At 32.1% G+C, this 22,170-nt stretch overlaps 2 protein-coding genes across 2 annotated transcripts in view; one reads left to right on the top strand and one right to left on the bottom strand.

Moving 5' to 3' along the window:
- The first annotated feature begins 3,305 nt into the window (after positions 1 to 3,305).
- Positions 3,306 to 7,715, top strand: LOC132719892 (uncharacterized). Its single transcript, XM_060703849.1, has 3 exons — positions 3,306 to 3,949; positions 5,129 to 5,217; positions 6,583 to 7,715. Exons 1-3 carry the CDS (start codon positions 3,766 to 3,768, stop codon positions 6,997 to 6,999), a joined length of 690 nt encoding a protein of 229 aa, XP_060559832.1. The 5' UTR covers positions 3,306 to 3,765; the 3' UTR covers positions 7,000 to 7,715.
- A 1,079-nt stretch (positions 7,716 to 8,794) lies between these two features.
- The window catches only part of LOC132719775 (aminopeptidase N-like), a 29,512-nt gene continuing 16,136 nt past the window's right edge, over positions 8,795 to 22,170 (bottom strand). Inside the window, exons 5-14 of the mRNA XM_060703631.1 lie at positions 15,843 to 15,957; positions 14,942 to 15,084; positions 14,143 to 14,198; positions 13,907 to 14,054; positions 13,444 to 13,520; positions 12,838 to 12,948; positions 12,330 to 12,503; positions 11,586 to 11,720; positions 9,681 to 9,756; positions 8,795 to 8,958 (exon numbers count right to left, since the gene is read on the bottom strand). Of these exons, the coding sequence (XP_060559614.1) occupies positions 8,821 to 8,958; positions 9,681 to 9,756; positions 11,586 to 11,720; positions 12,330 to 12,503; positions 12,838 to 12,948; positions 13,444 to 13,520; positions 13,907 to 14,054; positions 14,143 to 14,198; positions 14,942 to 15,084; positions 15,843 to 15,957 (1,173 nt within the window). The 3' untranslated portion in view covers positions 8,795 to 8,820. The remainder of the gene's footprint in view (positions 8,959 to 9,680; positions 9,757 to 11,585; positions 11,721 to 12,329; positions 12,504 to 12,837; positions 12,949 to 13,443; positions 13,521 to 13,906; positions 14,055 to 14,142; positions 14,199 to 14,941; positions 15,085 to 15,842; positions 15,958 to 22,170) is intronic.

Raw genomic sequence — 22,170 nt, forward strand, 5'->3', positions numbered from 1 at the left:
ATTGATCTTGTTAGATTTTTAGGTAAATTGGATATGGTGCTTAGCTTTCGCTATATGTTTTCAGTTATTATGAAAAGATGTAATTGAATGCGAAAAAAAAAATGATAATTCATATGTATTTTTGTTGAAACCATTTTTGGATGTTTTAATAATTTTACTTTTCCTGTACATATAAAATCAGGTTGTCCATGAAATATCAAATACATGAACAGTGCATTGTGCATTATGAATTTTCTTGTAATTACATGTAACAATAAGGAAATGTGAAACAGTTTTTATAGAAAGGCAAACTCTTCAGGACAGTGGCATTTTGCTTTTTGTGCCCAAACCAGAAAATATTATTGCATTGTAGAAAATAATCAATAAAAAAACACACTGTGCTCTTATTAACTTAAACAAATACACAGAGCAGATTATAAAACCATGACCTATGACATTTTCTAGTTGATATGATATTGTACATGTACTTTCCTTCCAATGAATTAACTTGAAAAATATTTTTCTTTGCATAAAGGTTTAGGTTGACAAATTATTCTTTTTACTTATGTTATATATGTTTTATGCAGACACGACTGCTTTGTTGATTGCTTTATATATTATGATATTTATTTCCTTACATGTTACAAAAGAAATATGCATTTATTTAGATGTTGTGAGTTAGTGAGGTAAGTTATGTTTTACACTTTATCTAGGATGGTCTATTTTGTTTTACACTGGACAAGGAGATTAGAAGACGTTTTATGTATTCTTGTGCAATAAGTTAACTACATTGCTTTACTTGTCCGAACTACTTTATATGTTAAACTTGTTTGTGTGTTTTTCTTTCATTGCCATGTATGTAATTATTATTTCAAATGAGAAAATAAAGAAACTTTGCCACTGAATTATCTTGTTGTTACATTTTCATTTAACTATTAAAAAACTTTTAAATTGAAGCAGCTACATTAAAGACAATATGCTATCAGTATCCTCCAGTCTCTCTCTACAGAACATAGTCTGCAGGAAGCTATATTGAGTGCAGTTGGCCAAGTTTCCAACTCTTAAATAGCATTTTGACATAGTTATATCCCTATTTAGTTACCTGTCACAGAGTGACAAGGTTAGCTTTTGTGATCACAATTCTTCTGGTGTCAGTCCGTCCGTAAACTTTTTACTTTCATTAAACAACATCTCCTAAAAAACTGCAAAGCCAATTTCATCCAAACTTCACTGGAATATCTTGGGTGGATACCTTTGAAAATTGTTCTCTGCTTGCCATGGAAACTGAAAGAAAAGAAACTTAAAAAATCTTCTTTTAAAAAACCCAAATAGCTAAAGTTTAGATAATTTGCATGAAACATCTACTAGTGGGAGTCTACCAAGTTTGTTCAATTAAATCCCTGGGGTCAAAATTGGCTAGCCCCAGGGGATTACTGATTTTCATTATATGTATATAGTAAAAAGTTAAAAAATCTTCTTGTGGAAACCCAAAAAGCTAAGCATGAAACATCTAATGGGTGTCTACCAAGTTTGTTCAAAAAAAAGTCCTAGGGTCAAAATTGGCCCCAAGGGGTCATTGATTTTTCTTATATGTGTAAAGTAAATTAAAAAAAATCTTTTTCTATTATAATATATAGGCTTTAGCTTAGATATTTGATATGAAACATTGTTCGGTGGACCTCTACAACATATTTCAAATTACAGCTCTTTGGTCAAAATTGTCCCGCCCCGGGGAACATAGATTTCCCTTATATGTATATAGTTAAAATTCTTCACTAAGTTTACAAGAGCTAAAGCTTAGTTTCCATAGCAACTAGTGACTTCATAGCAGCCATTGACTTTTTATAGCAAACTGTTTATTTTTATAGCAGCCAATGACTTCCATAGCAAACATTAACTTTCCATAGCAACAAATGAATCTACCATTGAATTTCATGGCAGACACCGACTTCCAAGGAATCCATTTATTTTGTATGGCAACCAGTGACATCTTATGTAACTGTTTTTTTCCCTTAGCAATAGCAACCAGTAAAGTTTTTACACATGCACCATTTCAGATACAAATTTGAACTTTGTGATATCAATTTAAGATCTGTGTTTGTTTATAGTTTACAATACTTGTATTTTCTTACCATGTCCGATACTTCTGTCAGCCTTCACAACACTAACATGTTCAATTTTAAAGAAATCTTATGTTATAAATGTTAGTATGATTATATTTTTTTTAAAAAATGTTGTTAAATATACCCTATCCGAAAACTCATTCCTCTATCTTATTTTTTTTCTAAATAGATACGGTTAGAGTGTTTTGCTATGTGCATAAATAAGAATCTTATTTGTAAAGTGCATGTACATGTATATATAATCAGGAAGCTAAAAGTAGGTAATGGTTCAGGTAACGTTCGAAAGACAGGGGGTCTTCCCAGTAGAAGTTGGTTGCAGAGGTTTCCATCACAGTCAGTTTGGAAAATGCTAGGAGCATTGGGCATTAAAGGAGGAGCCCGGGAAACGGCAGCACATGCTCTTGGCAAGGCTGCAGAGAGAGCGTCCAGTTGGCTCTGGCTAAGACGCAATGAACCAACCTGTCAGCCATCGTAGACGAGGTAGTACCTGATCAACACTACCTGCTCAACCATGTAGAGGAGGTGTTCCGAGATAAGGGGCGAAACATCCAGTGACAGATGGGTAATCGGCTGATGACGTCTACGTTCAGCAGTTTATTTCTATAAAATATTTTCACATCGAAACTTACGTTTTTTTCCGTTTAAATCTTAGAAAAATTTAGGCACATTTTGGAACGCTGTTATTCACATTCGACTGACATAAACCTTGGATGACTATTAATATGTCATTTTATAGCGCGTGACAATGCATACTGATCGTGCAGAAATCATAGAGGGGTTAAAAGTATTAACAGTGAAATTCTTATTTATTAGATTCCAAATATCCCGCAGAGAAATAACAATACGATTATTATCGTTCGAATTTGACGATATTTATAGCAACACTTCAAATGATTTAATTTCTTTATATAAATGTCCAAACTACGTCAGATATTATACCAGCAATCATCTTCCAGGTCAAGTTATCGTTCCAGATAGAGAAGCGTGATTCGGACCAATTTGGAGTGTAGATATAACGTCATTTCGTTTTCTAAACACACTTTAACATCCGTAACAAACCACAGGCGTGACCCACATGATTCATCACACTTAGAGCGCGTGTAACGTAATATATTCAGATGTTTCAAAACAGTTTATCGTACATGTATTTATTTATAAATTAATGAACTAATTTCGATAGACTATAACTGTGGTCATTTTTATCATCAACATTTTTTTTTCTTCTCGATAAGTTCGTATCAAATGCATTCTGAAATAATTTGCAATCGTAGATAAAGACCTCGGTGTATAATTTACGGAAATTACACCACTTAAGTCCTCATAGGCAAATGTCACCGCTTTTATATAGAGACAAAATCCGGTTATAAGTTATTAAGGAAGTCACTCTGAAACAAGGCGCAATATTCAGCTTTCAATAATAGTCATCGATTATTATTATATGAAGCTTTAAAGAGGCAGTGTTGAAAACTTTGTGGATACACTTTAACTGAGTCTCGAAGTCTTGGTAAAAGGACACACTATGAAAATTAATAGGATTAAAAATGGTTTAAAGTGATGAAGTTGGACTGTTGGCGTGGATGAAGGATATTCTTTCTAATCAATTCCGCCTGGATTTACTTCTATATTTTATTTTTCTTTACTTGTTTATTAAACATTAAGAGATATGATGGAAGAAACTGATACCAGCCGTATTTCAGATGGCAATGAACGAAAGGTGAAAGTCTCGGTGGTCGGTGATAGTGGCGTCGGCAAGACTTGTTTGCTGATGGCATTTGCTAATAATAAATTTCCCGACGAAGATATATGCTGTCAAAGTTTGTTTGAAAATTCAAAAGGAACAGTAAGGGGTAAGTCTATAAATGAATGTCATGCTCAATTCTTTCATATTCATTTAGTGAATGTTAAAATATATTAGTGTTTTTTGTATTTGTTTTTTTTATGGTTTGTTTTTGTTGGTTTTTGTACCACAGTGACAGATTTGAGATTTTCTTCTTTAGTCGTAATATTTTCATTTAAACCACAACACGATAGAGTATAAAAAGGCAACTTTTCACCTACATGACACCTAACTGAAATGTATAAACTGTATATGCATGATCATGATACAAGATTTAAATTATGCAAATTTTCCTGGAGGCATGCACTAAGTATTTCGATTAAGCTAAATATCTATCTATCAATCGTCAATAATATATATGTATATGTTTTAACTAACGACTAATGCGTTACACTTATCAACGGGACTTTACCCTATTTCTGCTATAACCAAACGTGATCAGCCTCTTCCATCAGTATAGAGCCAGGCCAGCCAGCACATCCGTGAAGCCTGACCAGGCGTTATATTAGTGGTAGCTTAATTTTTATTTTGATGTTGAAATCCCCGAAACAATGATTGGATTGTTCCAAATTCAAAGGAAGGCAAATCCATTGCACTTTGATTGTAAATATGCTAAATACTTGTGAATGTGGTTTGTTGTACAGTTAGTTGTTTTATAAAGAGGGCACACAGCAATGGGAAAATGTTCAATATTCTTCTTAATTGATTCTGTTCCAAACAACAATAAAAACGCTGAAGCATTATACATGTATATATAGTGTATTAAGTTTTTTTTCATATTACAAATTAATATTGACAGTTTTAAATGTCATTATATAGTTCTATATCATGTATGAAGAAATCATTTTCAAGCGCTATGTTGGCTGAACAGTACTGAAAGGAAATTGCCATAAGAATGAAGAGTTCTAAGTCACTCCGACACTGTTAAAGTAATAAGGTGACTTCCGGCTTGTCTGAGAGAAGAACTCGCAAAAGAGCCCATCTATATGTTATTGAAGACGTTTAAGTGAAATTTGGTAAGACTTCAGACGCTTTGTGCATATACTATCTATATATGTTTTCTATTTTAAAAGGCATTGTCACTAGAGGGATTTGAACCCACATCGACGAAATGTAAGTGATTCGAGATTTGTCAGTGGTATACGTTCCAAACTGCTTTTCACCAAATATTCTTTATTTTCCATTTCAGTTGGTAGCGAAGGATCGTTTGAAGTACCGGTTACTTTGGAAACAGAAGATGGTACAATCGAACTTGGACTAACCGACACAATTGGCACTGTATGTTTTAGCATAATTATTCACCATAATTGTTCAAATTTTCAATAATTAGACGTGTATAGTCACCAAAATCAAGTAATTAGTCATATCTCTATCATTTGTATTATTATTATTATACTCTCATATGTAGGTTAGTTAAATATTTTTAAGATTGAAATATTATGCCGTGTACACCACAATTTAAGGACTTGCACTCGACTACGTGCACTTTAACAATTTTAATTGATAAAAAACATCAAGGCACACTTATCCCAACAATTGTCAGCGCACAACAAACCAACAATATTTACCAATCTTAATTGATTGACTATCCCCTTTTAAGAGGTCCTAATTTGTTGACAATCCCGACCACGTGTGTTAAACCTGGCTAGTAAAATATTGTGATGGATCAAAGGATATTTATGACCAATAAAGAAATATCATCTCTTGTGTTTTACCCCCAGCCGAAACATAAGTGCACTCTTTCAGTGCATTATTCTATCAGATTAGGGTATAAATCTACATCTTATGAAATAGTTTCATAACATTTAATAATAGTAAAATTATATTATTTCCATAATTTTATGATCGATTCTTGAATCATTAAACATCTCTGTTATTTGACACAAATATTGTGTACAATATTGTTCGTAAACAGAATAAAATGTTCCGGAACAAAAAAATATGCTGCTATTTTAAGTAGGGGGTTTAACCATTTAGCAATGGTTTATAACATGCACCAATTCTTTTTAAGCAATATAATACAATATCTTATTCATACAAGCATTTTGAAAGCATTATTTTTCAAAACCAGAATAATATATTTTTGCAGCAGATATAGAGCTTTATACACTGTAACTGCATGGGTGAGATTTATCATCAATGAAACAGAAAAAGTCTTGCATACACTTATTTATACATCTTTTTATTTTCAAATCAAGACCCTTTAAACTAAATCCTTTTTTTTATTTAAATTTGAAGCCTACAAACAAATGTATTTTGAAGTTTTAACCATAATTTTAATGTTATTCTCTAAAATTAAAGGCCCGTCATGCCTCAGAAACGAAAACATATTTCGTTTTTAGACAGGGCAAACATGAAACTTGTAACGATAGATATGCATATATCTAGTCACTTTTATGTTTCATGTGTACACTTTTGTTTTTACAAGATTTGGCAATCATGTATTTTTATTATCGTACCAAGACACATCCTACTATCTTGATCTATATCTATTTCGGAGTTTCTTTGAAGTAAACCAAAATCAAAGTACATACCGGAAAACTATAAACTACTCATGTTATTTCCTGATTGTTATCTTATTTGTTCTTTTTGAACTTATGATATATTTTTGTATAAATTTAAAATATCATCCCGTAATTTCAGGAAAATTACCGTTCATTACGGGAAGTGTTTGCGGCAAATTCGGATATATTTCTCGTCTGCTTCAGTGTAACAGATCCTCAGACGCTTGCAAATGTCAAAGATAATTGGTTGAATGAAATAAGTGAATTAACCCCTGGTGCACCTTTTATTCTTGTGGGAACAAAAACAGATCTTCGAGAAAATGAAGAAATTATGGGCGCTCTTAAACAACAAGGAATAGAGCCTACATCATTGCTACAAGGAATAAAACTAGCCAAGCGTCTTGGTGCCAAGGAGTATGTGGAATGCTCCGCACTTAATATGATTGGAATAAAAGGTGTGTTCCAAAGTGTCGTCGTGACAACAGACCCTGATCAGAGTAAACAGAAGGCGCATGCCAAACGAAAAAGTGGAAATTATAGTTGTGTAGTGTCCTGATGCGTTTATTTGTTCTAGCATGATGTGGTTTTACAACGTTTTGACTGATAATGTGAGATTCTGCCGGATACTTTATATTGCTTATTTATTGTCAATGTTGTCATATAATTTTGATGACATTATTTATTGTAGGGTTGAAAAGCATTTTCAGTCACAAGGCAAAAAGGCGTGTGATTTATCACATTCAGTAGATCTAAGCCTCTTTTTTCATACAAAGATATAAGTATGTTTCATGTAAACAGGTTTGTGTTGCAATAAGGAACTTGTTCGCTCAGTTATTTTCCAATGCGATGTAGGAAGTGTTATGTATAATGAGTCTTGATATTGACATTTTTAAAAGATCATCTGGCCTTTTGGAAATGTTGTTCTCAGACTTTCTTTGTGTCTAGCAAACACTTATTTACGATTATCTTGAAGAGTTCAAGTGCTCTGCGAAAATTATAAAAACTTGTAACAAAAATAATCTTCCTCTTCTTGTTCGCGAAAGAAAACATATGGTTTGATGTTCAAGAAATGATTCTGAATGTAAAGTTAATGAGTGATTTAATGTTGATCCGGCACGAAGATAAAACCTTATAACAATGTACAAGGATGAAGACAAACACTTGACATAACGTTTTCACTTCTTGAACCGATACATAAATATTATGATGAAATTATTAAAATGTGCATAAGGGTTAATATTATTGCAGAATAAATGTGTGATTTTGATTAAATGAGCAGTTTTATTATTTATCGTGACCTGTTTGGCGTTAATTGTTTTCAAATATGCTCAGCAAAAACATAATAAGCTGTAATATTACGAAGTGATATCACACGCAAACACGGGAATTCCCGATGTAATGAAATATTTAGATGCTGAATAGTCAAACGGTGCAGAATGTTGTTCTTTAATTGTCGAAATGTTCACAAATTGATACAGGAGTTTACTAAGTATATCAGGAACAGCTGATAATTCTACCAGTTAACATATAAATTGTCTGAATGAAGGGTGAAATCATGGGTCATATGACGAGTTGACCCAACTCTGAACATCAGGAAAATCTATTTGACATTCATTTCATTTACAAATCGACTTGGCACAGTATTTAACTTTCCATTTGGAAGATAAAATCTGCGCATTCATTTGCGTAACGGGTATGAAAAAACTTTTTCAAACTGATAATAAGCACCGTGTCTTTCTGTTTTAACTGCCCCATTACGAGCGTATTTGTAATTTATGAGTTAGTTTCTTATTCACTGCTCATCAACATTGAGGGGATGGTGCTCATCCTTTTCTTTTATACAGGTAATGTTTACTATTTTAATAAAGAATTCGTATCGAAATAGGGTTTACTGAAGAATAAAAGAAGAGTAGGATATAACAATCGTATACAAACATTTTACATTTTAATTAACATACTTATAGAACTTGTGCAAGCAAAATAACATATATTCGCAATTTAAAGCTACTACATAAATTGATATACATGTATAATAATCTGATTATGAGTCTTGTAAAATATGCGTAAAAATGTGTGTAAAAATATATAGGAACATAGATATATAACAGCATAATTATGCTTTGTCACCGATTTCCCTCTGAGTTTAGCGTCATTTGAAACAAAGTTTAGAACTTTGGTAGATTTCATAGCATCAACTGTTTCATAATATGATTCAACATGTATTATCAATGCCTTTTCAATTTGCCTGCTGAAGCAATTCGTCGTGCATTTACTTTCCGAGCATCATATAATGTCTTAAAGGTATTTTTTTACTTTCTAAAATATGTCGGTACCGGCCATAAACTACTTTTTTTTGAAATTATAATTCTGTACGCCGTTAGTATCCTAGTCCCTTCAGCCATGATTCTACAAGGTCGACATTTTTCATCCATTTAATGTTGTTTTTTACAAGTTCTACTGCAATATCATGTTCGGCATTCTTCTCATCACCTTTACTTTCACCAAGTCGAACCAACTGTAACATAATTGTTACATTTAGAGAACATCTTTACTATGGTTATAATATAACACCGTTCTAAATCATTCACTACTTCATATAACAACGAGTGTTTTCATTAACTTATATTCACTTTTTCAGTGAACATACAAAAAAAAATTTGTAAATAATGATCTCATTGCCATGTTAACACCAGAATCAAGAACCGGAATGTACTGTTTGACTGGCAATGGCTTCTGTTTGCAACTTTTATTTGCTTTTCCTAAACATTCTTTTTCGTTTTGCAGAAAATTATACAACTTAAAGTGACATCCAAGTGTAAATGTTGAGTGATAAAAATGAAAAGTAACTTGACTTATTGCCATAATTGTCTTCAATTTTATATTTTGCTATGAAAAAAATCAACAATTCAAGTAAAGTGATCAATGGAATTTTCTATAAATATTTTTCAGAATGTGCCGATAACGTTGAACTCATAAAAAAGTGGGGAATTTTTTTTTTATAATTTAGATAGTTGATATATTGTATTATAATCATTTTCATAGACAATTATTGGTCAATCTTTTGAAATTTAGTGGTACTCTTAATTAAACATAACGTTGACAACGAAAAAAATGAGCATAATGTCACTTTAAGAATACATGTACTAGTATATTAAAACGTTTGAACATTTTACCAATGTTGTAAAGCAATTTACCGGAAATAAAAATAGGTAAACATGTGGATTTTAGTATATTTACCTCATCGTGCCTCAGTTGTGTGTTAAAGGCACCAACAACTTGCTTAAGCAATCTTCCAAACCACGTTATTCCAACTCTAAAATAAGATTGTATTCATTGATCTTTAAAGTTTATTGGAATTAGATTTCTCTCTCGCCCATACTTTTAAAGGAGTAGTCTTTAAAGATGTTTGTAGTTTGTATAAATGCTCGTCAGTTTTGCGTACTTTATTGGAATGGTGTACAAACATTTTTAAGGTAATACTTTCAACACATGTATGGATACAAAGATATTCAAAATTAGTGCTCGCCAATTTTTTTAAGCCAATCACCGACGAGGATTTTTCAAATTTTCAGGTTTCAAATCTTAATAGAACAGATTTTATATAAACTGGACGTTTTATATTATAAAACGCAAGTGGATGGAGCACTAAGCCGGTTAGAGTGCATATTGGATGTTCTTTGTAAATAAGAAAGCTACAGTCGCTTCGCAAGCTCCGCTCCTTTTTAGCTTTCTTATTTACGAAGAACACCCAATATGCACTCTAACCTATACGTACATTTTTAAAATTTTTCATCTAATGGAGAATGGAACCTTCATTTTAACTTGGGTTCTTAGCTGTTCTCCCCTAATGGGTCAGATATGATAGTTTAGTTCTTTTAGACCACGGTGAGTTAAACAATCAGAACTTAAATTGGAATCTCTTAGTTCTGGTAGAAGTTTAAATTATTTTGTATACAAAACACTCCCAATAGAAATGACCTTAGATCTACAGATACCAGACAAACTGCCATATTTTACATTATAATTGTTATAATTATAGATATCCTTCAAATTGATTATGACCTGAAAAATACATATTTCTGCTATTCTTACACAATGCATTGCAAGCAAGGGCGGGCCATGAACGTGATAAAAATAATAGGTAAACAATTTGCTTACATAATTATATAACAAAATGTAACAAAAAGGAAGAAAACCCTCACCCTGGTGTAAAATTATGACATAATTATTTCTATGTTACCTCTCTAATAGGTGGTTATAGTGATTTCTGAAGAAACCCCACGTTTGTTCTGGGAAAGCATGACCTGCATACATTGTTGCCCGATATACTAGTGGATGTGGGATAATGTCAGCATTTAAAATAGAATTCAACATCCTACAAAATATCATATGATAACTCACGTATAAACAGGATAATGGAGGGTATTTTATTAAATTATTTTAAAGTGAAATGAAAATAGATCGGCATCTGATTGAAATATTAATAATGGATACTAGATCTACATATTTATGTTGTTTATGAATATAAATGTGCAGAGTATAATTATATAAAAAAGTAGAAACACAATATAAAACCGAGATTCTCCTAAAAACTTCTCTAACACAAACAAAAACTATGCATGTAGTAAACATCTTTTCTATATCTCAACATATGTATCTTCAACCAGTTTGTATAAAAAACCAGTTTGTATAAAAGTTCGTCCGCCTTCGGATCGGGAGGTCGAAGGTTCGAGCCCCAAGGGGAGCGTTAATTGAAGGATGAATGTTTCTCTTGGGACTCGTTCCGAAATCACCGCTTCGTGAGTCCCGCGAGGTAGTTAAAATGAATGGCTACCGATTTCTATCCGCCTGGCTAAGAGGTAAATCCGTAACGTACCGGCAAACGGTATTTAGCCAGGTTTTCGAAAAGGTCAATTAACCAATCATGTACGGTTTACAGATCACATGCTCCTCCATGTACCGAAAACAGGTCACGTGCTCCTCCATGCCTCAAAAGTTAAACGCGTACCAATACCCTGCGGTCTCCAGACCGCAGGGAATAAGTTAAACAATTTGCTTACATAATTATATAACAAAATATAACAAAAAGAAAGAAAACCTTCACCCTGGTGTAAAATTATGACATAATTATTTCTATGTTACCTCTCTAATAGGTCGTTATAGTGATTTCTGAAGAAATCCCACGTTTGTTCTGGGAAAGCATGACCTGCATACATTGTTGCCCGATATACTAGTGGATGTGGGATAATGTCAGCATTTAAAATAGACTTCAACATCCTACAATATATCATATGATAACTCATGTAATAACAGGATAATGGAGGGTATTTTATTAAATTATTTTAAAGTGAAATGAAAATAGATCGGCATCTGATTGAAATATTAATAATGGATACTAGATCTACATATTTATGTTGTTTATGAATATAAATGTGCAGAGTATAATTATATAAAAAAGTAGAAACACAATATAAAACCGAGATTCTCCTAAAAACTTCTCTAACACAAACAAAAACTATGCATGTAGTAAACATCTTTTCTATATCTCAACATATGTATCTTCAACCAGTTTGTATAAAAAACCAGTTTGTATAAAAGTTCGTCCGCCTTCGGATCGGGAGGTCGAAGGTTCGAGCCCCAAGGGGAGCGTTAATTGAAGGATGAATGTTTCTCTTGGGACTCGTTCCGAAATCACCGCTTCGTGAGCCGCGAGGTAGTTAAAATGAATGGCTACCGATTTCTATCCGCCTGGCACCTGGCATATTGGTAGGAGTTGGGAGGTACATGGTATGCAAGCAAAATGTGTCTCATAAGTCAGAAATGGCTGGCCCTTGTAGCACTGAGCCCAAGATTTTCATCTGATGAGAAGAACACACTAGTGCTTACTTTGCCTTTAACCATTTGTGAGATGTACACGTGAGAGCTTTAAGTAACTTATGTGACTCAGTTTCCACATTTTCCACCATTAACTTTTCCATGACAAAATTCCAGTCTGTTTCTCCCCCATACCTCACAGCCGTACAATAAACTGTTTCTGATACTTCCGGGTTGATTCCTTGTCTAAACATATTGATACATGTATATAAGTTTTTGTTTAAAAATACATTAATAAATTGTAGTGTTGGAAATGACAGGCTTTATACAGATTTACTCTATTTTATATTATATGGAGCAAATTTTGGGTATTTACTTATCCTTTGAAATGAGAAATTCTTGCTATATAATTATATTTACTGTCAACTTGTCCATCTTGCTTACATGAAAATAGATATGCAAAGATCCAACAACTGTGCTTTTTATCATTGTTATCGTTAGATTTAAAATTCAGGAAGGTATAATTGATTTACAAAACTAAAATTTTCATCATGAGACTAGATCATGTAATATATGTTACGGTTTTACTGATGGGTTTGCCATCCAGTCTGACATCAGTTGCTGTGCCTGTGTTGTACACGCCTCAACCCCGTAATAACACGCCCACTTTAACGCAATTCCTCGCATATGACTTGAAAAATAAAATAAACAGACATGTATATGACTTTTTTTTCTGATAACACGAGTAGGCAATTTTATATTATTCCCCTCGTGAAAGCTCTTTATCATTATTTACTTCGTGGTAATTGTATGGCAATTAGCTAATTTATGTAAATATTTATTTAGATTACTTCCCCATGAAAACTTCCTTGTTCTTGTAGACTTCCTTTTTCTTAAGTCTCCATACGGAAATGTATTTTAACACAATGAAAACAATTGACCTTTCCGCAATATTAATTGAATCAATGGTAAAAGGCTGTGTTTTGATTATCTGGGTTTTTTAAGGTTTTTTCCCCAGCAAGTCTGCTAAGTAAATTAAATGGTGCACTACCTCTAATGAATGGAGATGAATTTGAAATTCTGTAATTCACAATCATTACTGGCTCAACATCTCTATCAGAGAAAGAGGAACTTTTTAAGGAAACTTATCAGTAAAATAAAGTCTGCAAATAATAGAGTCACATACGATGCGATATAGTTCGTCCCGTCGTCATTAAAACCATACTCAGTAACCAACTGTTTCAACGAGTCTTTCATGAATTTCTGAAATAAACAATTGCCTAAACATTTTTATTGGGCAAAGATCTAAAATAACTATATACGACTAACAGTCATTATCTACGTAGGTTACACGAGAAATATCATTAAGGTATGAGCCCCTTAATGGTAAACATCATTAAAAAGACATAATTTTATACATGTTGTTGAAACATTTACTACCCAATATGTTCATGGTCGGCAATTAAATTTTCTTCAATACTTGACATAAATTAATTTTAGCAGACTAATAAAACCTTTTATCTTGACTTGACAAAATTGGTACTTGAAGTTTTGTGGGTTTCTTTCTTTCTTTCTTTTTTTCTTTCTTTCTTTAATCAATGAAATTGTATGTACTAAAATGGACAGTGGAATACTCTCACGTGACTTACTTGGAACTTCCCATAAACTGGTTGATTTTTCAGCAGCTTGTCCATGAACTGAACTTCTTTCATAAGTTTACTAAATGGAACATAGCTTCTTTCTTTCTTTATATACTGTAGAATCTTCAACGCTGTGTTTAAATTCAGTTCTCCTGATCTGAAAAGAAAAAGCAAAGCAATAAAACTTAAATACAACGTCTACATTAAGTTTATCAATGGAAATTAATTTCAGACAACCTACTTACCTAACAAAGCTGAAGGCATCATTTATAATCTGTACTCTGTTTAATGGATTAATCATCTGAAATTTAGGGAAAAAACTCAAGGTATTTCGTTAACCTGAAGTTTAATCTCAAGGTATAAACATTATTAATCTCAATTAATAAACTTCACTGATAATCACTGATAATCTCAAGGTATATACATCGCTGATAATCTCAAGGTATATACATTACTATAATCTCAATCAATAAACTTCACTGATAATCTCAAGCATATACAATAATGATAATCTCAAGGTATATACATCACTGATAATCTCAAGATATATACATTACTAATCTTAATGAATAAACTTCACTGATAATCTCAAGTATATACATCGCTGATAATCTCAAGGAATATACATTACTAATCTCAATCAATAAACTTCACCGATAATCTCAAGCAAATACAATAATGATAATCTCAAGAAATATACATCACTGATAATCTCAAGGTATAAACATTACTAATCTCAATCAATAAACTTCACTGATAATCTAAAGCATATACAATAATGATAATCTCAAGGTATATACATCGCTGATAATCGCAAAATATTACTAATCTATATGAATAAATTTCACTGATAATCTCAAGTATATACATCGCTGATAATCTCAAGGTTAGGAAAGCACTTTCAAAGACAAATACTTAAGGGTTAAGCGAGCGAACAATTGTAAAGGCAGCTCAAGAAAGACATGCTGCTGCTTATTTATCTTTTAAAACGATAAATATGTTGCATTAGTGTTCTATCTTTAAAAACTGAATACTTTTTCTTACCGTAGGATCTCTGATAAGTTGGTTTATAAGTGAATTCCAGTTCCTTTCGTCGTAGTTCACTCGGTAATATCCGTGGAACTCCGTGTTACCAATAACCCAGTTATCACTCTCCGGGGCGGGAATAATATCACTGTGTACGGACGCTAAAGAAATATTTCAAATAACTTTACAGTTATCAAGTGTACATGTTACTGCTTTATTTTCTGATGTATTATATTTCTACAACATGCATCTATAACCATTGTCTGTCTGAAACTGTAAAAAACTGACACTCTTTTCCAACTAGCATATTTTATTACTTTCATACATCTTGGATACAGACTAATCGCCTATGATTTATCATTTACAGTGTTGTCATTTCCAACTTCCGTGTCAAATGAATTTACAGTTTACCCTTTTCTCCCTCTTCCAGAAAATGCATTAAAAAATTGAGAAGAAAATTAATCAACCATTCAAAACTGCTTCATTAGAGATTTATAGCGTTTCGGATACAATATTTGAATATTGCGGAGTGTTATCACTCTGATAATATATTAAACTTTAACCTGCAGAATTTGTTTATTTCAAATAGAAATACAAAATAACAGTGAGCTACCAACAGTAAAAAGATTGGACAGACTGCGTGGATATGAAAGCTGCCCTGGCTCAATACTCGTGGCAAAGGCTGATCGCTTTTGGTTCCAAAAGGTCAATGATTCAATATACAATACATTTTTCTATGTGAAGTGCAATATAAAGGTTTGGACAGTTTCATCGGGAAAAAACACAACAACACATCTTTGTATTATGTTCGAATAGCGATAATAAAAACCATTTTTCTCGAAAGGGATTTTTGACCAATTTTATACCCAAATCCTTGAAATATAAATTTAAAGGTATAATAAATTGTAAGACTCAATACCTGATCCCTGGGGTTCGTCTTCGTCTGTAAAAGAACAATGTCCTACGTCCGTCTTTAGCAAAAATTCTTCTCCGACTTGTCGTATACGGTAAACGGGGAATATTCCCATTTGTATCTAGTTAAATAAAATAGTGATGTAGAAATGAAAAATTTTTTGAAAAAACAAAACAAACAAACAAAAACATTTCAGCTTAAAAATATTTGAAGATTTATGTCAGCAGTTCCAATGAAAACAACTTCATTGTCTTCTGGAGCATTCAAAACGAGTGATAAAAAGCTTCACGCTTTTCGTCATAAGACCATAATGTAAAACATATTTCTGTAAGTTAACTAACCCATATTCAGTTTGGGAATTTTCCCCTTTGTCCGAGCCGGGGGGATCTTCTAAATTCTAGACTGGGGTCAACTTTTTTCTTTGCCTTCCTCTTTTAATATTTTTACATAAAACGGGTTGGGTAACCCATCTGGAAAAACCCAATTTTCCCTAAACCCCCAACAATGTCGTCTCCCCAGTTTTTTGTTTTTTCTTAATTTGACCCTTGCGGGCATTTTTTTTTAAACAATAAAAATTCAAAAAACCCAAAGGGAAAAAGGACCATGGGCAAACAAAAAAGTTAATAAAGAAATTTATTTGTTAAATAAGCGGTTTGGAATGCGTTTAATTCTACATTCATAACAATATAAGGGTATTAAAATTTGGGTTGCGAAAAAAAAAAAATTTTAAATTTTTAATACAAAAATTTTTTTATAAATTTTTTGATTGTGTTGGAAGCTGTAAGCTTATTAAAAAACACTTTTAAATTCCTTCCCTGGAATCAACCTTTACAAGCAATAAATGAAAAGGGTTTTTTTGCTAAAGGAAACAACGCCCTTCCCCCCTGACGGGGCCCGGGTTTTTAAACCCATGCGGTCGGCAAACCCCTTAGTTTAAACTAATCGCCCGCGAAAGGGCCCATTTCGGTCACGCCCCCCATTAAAAAAAAAACCTTTCGTTTTAGAAAAAAAATTTTTTTCCCAACCAAATTTGGAAAACATTTTAAAATAAAAAAAATTTTGTATAAAAAAGGGGGAAAAAAAAAAATTTAAATAAAAATGTGCACATTTTAGAAAAAAACTTCCATTTAAAGTCAAAATAAGTAAAAATAAAATTTTCATTTTTAAATAGAAATAAAGGGATTCCCCGTTTGCATCGGGGCCAAGAAAAAGTCTGTGTGCCCAGAAATTGCCAAAAAAAAAATTTTCTAAAGATAACTCAAAAAATCGAAAGGGAAAAACCAATTAAGAAAAAAATTAAAATATTCAATCTTGTAAATAAAAAAAAATTTTTAATAAATAAACCAAAAATTTAAATTTTTCTTCAAAAATTGATAAAAAAAGGGGACGGGGAGTTACATTGTTTTGGGGCAGTCACAGGGGAAAATTTTTTGACATTTAAAAACACTTCTTTTTAGAAGAAATAAAATAAAAAGTTTTTAATTTGCATTTTTTTTGTGCGGGAAAAAATGACTGTTCCCTTTATTATTTTTTGGGAATTCAGAAAAAACCCAATTTATTTTTTTAAGGATGAAATAAAATTTTTTACAAAAATCGGGGCAAAAAAAGGGTTTATTTACATCATATGAAAAATTTTAAAATCCACTTTTTAAAAAAAAATCTTTTTTAATTTTTTTAAAAAAAGGACAAAAGTCCATGCTTTGTTATTACCGTAAACCCTTCTAAAAGGGGTCCCTTTTTCCCCTACCTTTAAACTCTAGCAAAAAATGTCACTGGGGGGCACCCTGTTATAAGAAGGGAAAAATTTATAATTAAAAACTCTTTTTTCCCAAGGCTTTAACAATAAAGAATTGAAATAAATTTAATTTTTTTAAAAATTTAAATTTGTTAAATTGGAAAAACCAATTTAACAATAAGGCATAAATCCAAAAGGGCCATTGGGGCTCATTTGTCTTTTTAAAAAAGGGTTTAAGTTTATCAAAAATTTAAAATCCCCCGGTTGTTCTTTAAAAAACCAAAATTATTTTTCCAGTCCCCATTAACTATATAGCATCTATGTGGGAAAACAAAAACAAAAAAAACAAGCAAAAAAACCAAAAACCATCAATATAAAAAAGAAATAACCCGATTATAGTCTTTTAAACCTTTTTTTATATGAACAAAATTTCAAAATTTTAACGTTTTAAGGGGTCAATTGGACCCAAATTTCCCTTTCAGAAACAGAGATGAGACGCTTGAAAGCCATCAAAAAGAAAAACCCTTTTCCTGGGGTCAAATCATCCGGGCGAAAAATTCGTTCTATAAAAAAACAACAACCCCTTTTTCTTACTTTTTTAAAAGTAAAAAAAAGATTTAAATTTGGGTTTTGCCCAAAACAAACCGGTATTTCGTTGCATTTTTTTGACTTTTTTTAATGACAAAAAATTTCCCTAAAAGGGGTTTAATTTAAAATCTGCATTTTCTGTTTCTTTTTAAAATTATGACAACAAAATGATGGTGAAAAGATAACCGGGATGTATTTTTGTTTACAAATTTTCTAAAGTATTATCTCAAAAAAAAATGCAAAACAATTTTTTTTTATAAATGAAACTTTTTCGTATTGAGTACTAAAAAAATGCTTTGGGAAAATTTAACCACCCCTCCAATCCGGATGAACGACGTCCATGACACGATACTCGAAGAAGGTTGCCAACCCCCCTCTTGATCCAAAAATCTTTCCCCACCATTTTGGAAAAACAAAAGGTTCCCCAAAACCACTGAAAAATGAAGGGGTTTTTTAAAATGTTTTTAAACATAAAAAATATCCCTTCCAAAAATAAAATACCCCTTTTTTTCAGATCGGGGGTAATCTGAAAAATATAAACTTTATTCAAATGATAATTTTGAAAAAGGGTTATGATAAAAATAACTAGTCAAAAATTGTACATCATTAAATAATGTTTACATCTTTAAACCCACTTCTATTTTTGGGAACCCATAAAAAGTGGGGTTTTTACTGGGGGAAACTTTGGTTTTTCCCAACCCCAATGTTTTTATTGTTTTCGTGGCCTTCCCCCCGGGTTTAATACCGTGCTAATAAATGTGCTTTTAATGGAAAAGATAAATATTTTTTTTTTTACTTTTAAAATATTAAAAAAAAATTTTTAATTTGGCTTTGGGTTCATACTTACATTATGTAAAGTTCTTTGAGCAAAATATTTTTTATGGGATTTTTATATTTTTTGTTTCAGATGAAAACCCAGGCTCAAACAACAGAAAAACCCTCACGGAACCCCGATAGAAACCCCAAGTTCCCCATTGCCGGCCAAAACAAAAGCCCTTTTTTTTTGGAAATCATTTTCTGTAAAATTATAAAAAAGGGTTTTCGTTTACTAAAATGGTCAAAAAGATAAAGGGGTTAAACAAAATTTTGATACCCAGGGGGGGGAGATTTAAAAAAATTTGAAAGCTTACAGTAATTTTTTAATATTCTTTAAAACCTGGCAATAAGACATGAGGTGGAATTATTTTTGAAAAAGACAAAGGGGAGGGAATCTGAAATTTTTAAATTTAAAAAATTTGGGTTTGACACAATGACTAATAAAAAAGGGCGGGAAATTTAAATTTCCCCAAAACAATTTTTTGAAGTCAAATTTCTTTTTGGCATTTTTCTTGGTCGATTTAAAATAAAACCTTGGGACTTTTGGGAATGTCCGGTAATAGTTTGGAAATAAAGTTACCTTTTTTTGGGGGTTAAAGTTGTATGGAATGTCTAGAAAAATTTTTTCCGGGTTTTTTTCTTGCACCCCAAAGCGAGTCCACCCCCAAAAAACCCCTGTCGGGGTTTCCTCCGCTTTTTTCCCTTTAGCCCAAAACCCCGCATCTAAAATTTTCAAAAAATGAAATCAAAAAAAGTTCGGCAATCCCATGTATATATTTTGTTGTTAAACCCCCATGAAAAAGGGAAATTGTTTTCGGGATATCTAGCTTGAAACGGGGGTTCCTTATCTGCCATTTAGAATGTCGCCCGTCGCGCCCAAAGGGGTAGACCACGAAAAATTGCAAAAGTGAAAATTCGCGACAAGGGCGAAGCAAACGTTTCGACAACGCAAAAGGCGAAAAGGGCGAAAAAGCGAAGCGACCCCTCAAACATTTGGTAAAAACGATATGTCGCACTGTCGCTAAAAAAATTTTTCCGGGGAAAAAAAAGGGGGGGCAATTTAAGAAATGTCGTTTTCGGGGTTGTCGAGGGGTCGCTTCGCATTGTCGGGGCGTCGCTTCGCTTTTGGTTCGCGAGTCATTTTCGCTTTTGCCCGCGATGCATTTTCGCGTTGTCGCATTGTCATTTTCGCATTGCCCGATGTCGAGGTTGGTAGAAGTGCAAAACCCGACACACTCGACAAGGGCGAAAAAAAAACGCGAAAAATTTGCGATACGACGCTCGACAATGCGAAGTGACACCCCGACATCCCCGGAACCCAAACTTTTTTAAAAAATTGTCAAAGAAAAAATGTCGGGGTTTAATTTTTATGTTTTTTTACCCCGGGCAAACGTTTCAACTTTGGCGAAAGCGACACCCCGAAAATTTGCGAAGGGGACACTGACAACGCAAAAAGCAAAATACTCGAAAAAACCCGCAAAAGGCACACTCGAAAATTTGCGAAGCGCCCTTTTTGGAATAATACCGTATGGGGCATTGTCTGCGTCAAACCCGGTTTGTTTTGGTCAAAATTTACTAACCCCACGACAAACGGGGGCGATCAGGGAAAAGGGGTGGGCACTAAAAATGCTGACGAATTAGGGTGGGCGATATAGATATATAGGAAAAAGCTGACCCCGTTAAATAAAGAAGGATTATCGGAAAAATTTCTGACCAAATTTTCCCCAAAAAGGGAAAAAATTGGGGGGTGGGGAAGTTTTTTATAAAACACGCCGGGAAAGGGGGGAATAAAAAGACGGGAAAATTTCTTTTAATTTTTTTTAATTAATTTTTTTAATTTTTGCAAATTTTTAGGGGCTAGTTTAAAAATAAATTAATATAATTTCAAATTTTAAAGGGACCATAAAAAATTTATACATTTTTAAAAACGGGTTTTTCATTACTTTCATGTAATATAAATCCGTTTATTTTAAAAAAGGGTATATTTAAACAGCTTTTTTTACCCCTTTAAAAAATATGCAAAAAATTTGGGAAAAAAATGTTTTTTTAAAGAATTTGATGTTATGGGGTTTTTATTTAAAAATCCCCTTGTTAGTGAATTTCAATTTGAAAAAAACCCTTTTAACCCGGAAAAAAAATTTTATTTTCAAAAAAACAATAATTGCAATTTTGGGAAAAATTTAAAATTTAAAAAATTTAAACCCGTGTTTTTAAAAAAATTAAATGTGCGCAAAAAATTTTTTTACAATATATTTTAATTTTGTTTTCATTATTTTAAAAAGAATTAAAATTTTTTACGGGCAAAATATATTTTTTTTTCTATATTTTTTAAAATGGTCAGCAGTTTCCCTATATAATCTAAAATGGGGCAAACAGATTTTTACTACATGTATAATTTTTTAAATGGTCAGGCCCTTTTCTCGCCTGAAAAGTAAAAAGCGTTTAAAAAAAGCTAAACCAAATTTGAATAAGAAGAAATTTTTTCGGCTTTTAAAAACAATTTGAAATAACTTAAAAATTGGGGCAGCAGTGTTTTTTTCTTTTAATTTAAAAAGTCGACAAAAAATTTTTTTTTAAAATAAATTTATTTGGGAATTTCTAAAAAAAATGAATTACAATTTTCCCCGGCAAAAAAATATTTTTCTCTTATATATCTAACTGGTCAGCAGTTTTTCCCCAAAATTCTAACTGGTTTAGCAATTCTACCCATAAAGTTTTAAAATGGTCAGGCATTTTTTCGCCCTTTAATGTAAAAAAGCGTTAAAATTTTTCTGACCAAAATAGGGAAAAAGAAGGCTTTTTTCGGCTTAAAATTAAACTTGAAATTTTTAAAAATTAAATTGGTCAGCAGTGTTTTTAAAATTTTAAATTTAAAAGTTTGAAAATAATTTTTTTAAAATATATTGAATTTTTCAATTAAAATTTTAAAATGAATTACAATTTCACGGCCAAAAAATATATTTTTTCTCTATATATCTAACTGGTCAAACAGTTTCCCAAAAATATCTAAAACCCGGGCAGCAGATTCTAAATAAAAAAATGTTTAACTTTGGGTCAGCCCTTTTTTTTCGCCTGAATGTAAAAAGCGTTAAAATTTGGGTGACCTAAAAGAATAAAAGAGTTTTTAACCCCGGGTTAAAAACAATTTTGAATTAACATTAAAAATTTGGTTTAGGGAGTGTTTTTTTCTTTTAA

Source organism: Ruditapes philippinarum, unplaced genomic scaffold (genome assembly GCF_026571515.1).
Source record: "Ruditapes philippinarum isolate M1 unplaced genomic scaffold, ASM2657151v2 ctg821_1_1_1_1, whole genome shotgun sequence".
Lineage (NCBI taxonomy): Eukaryota > Metazoa > Mollusca > Bivalvia > Venerida > Veneridae > Ruditapes > Ruditapes philippinarum.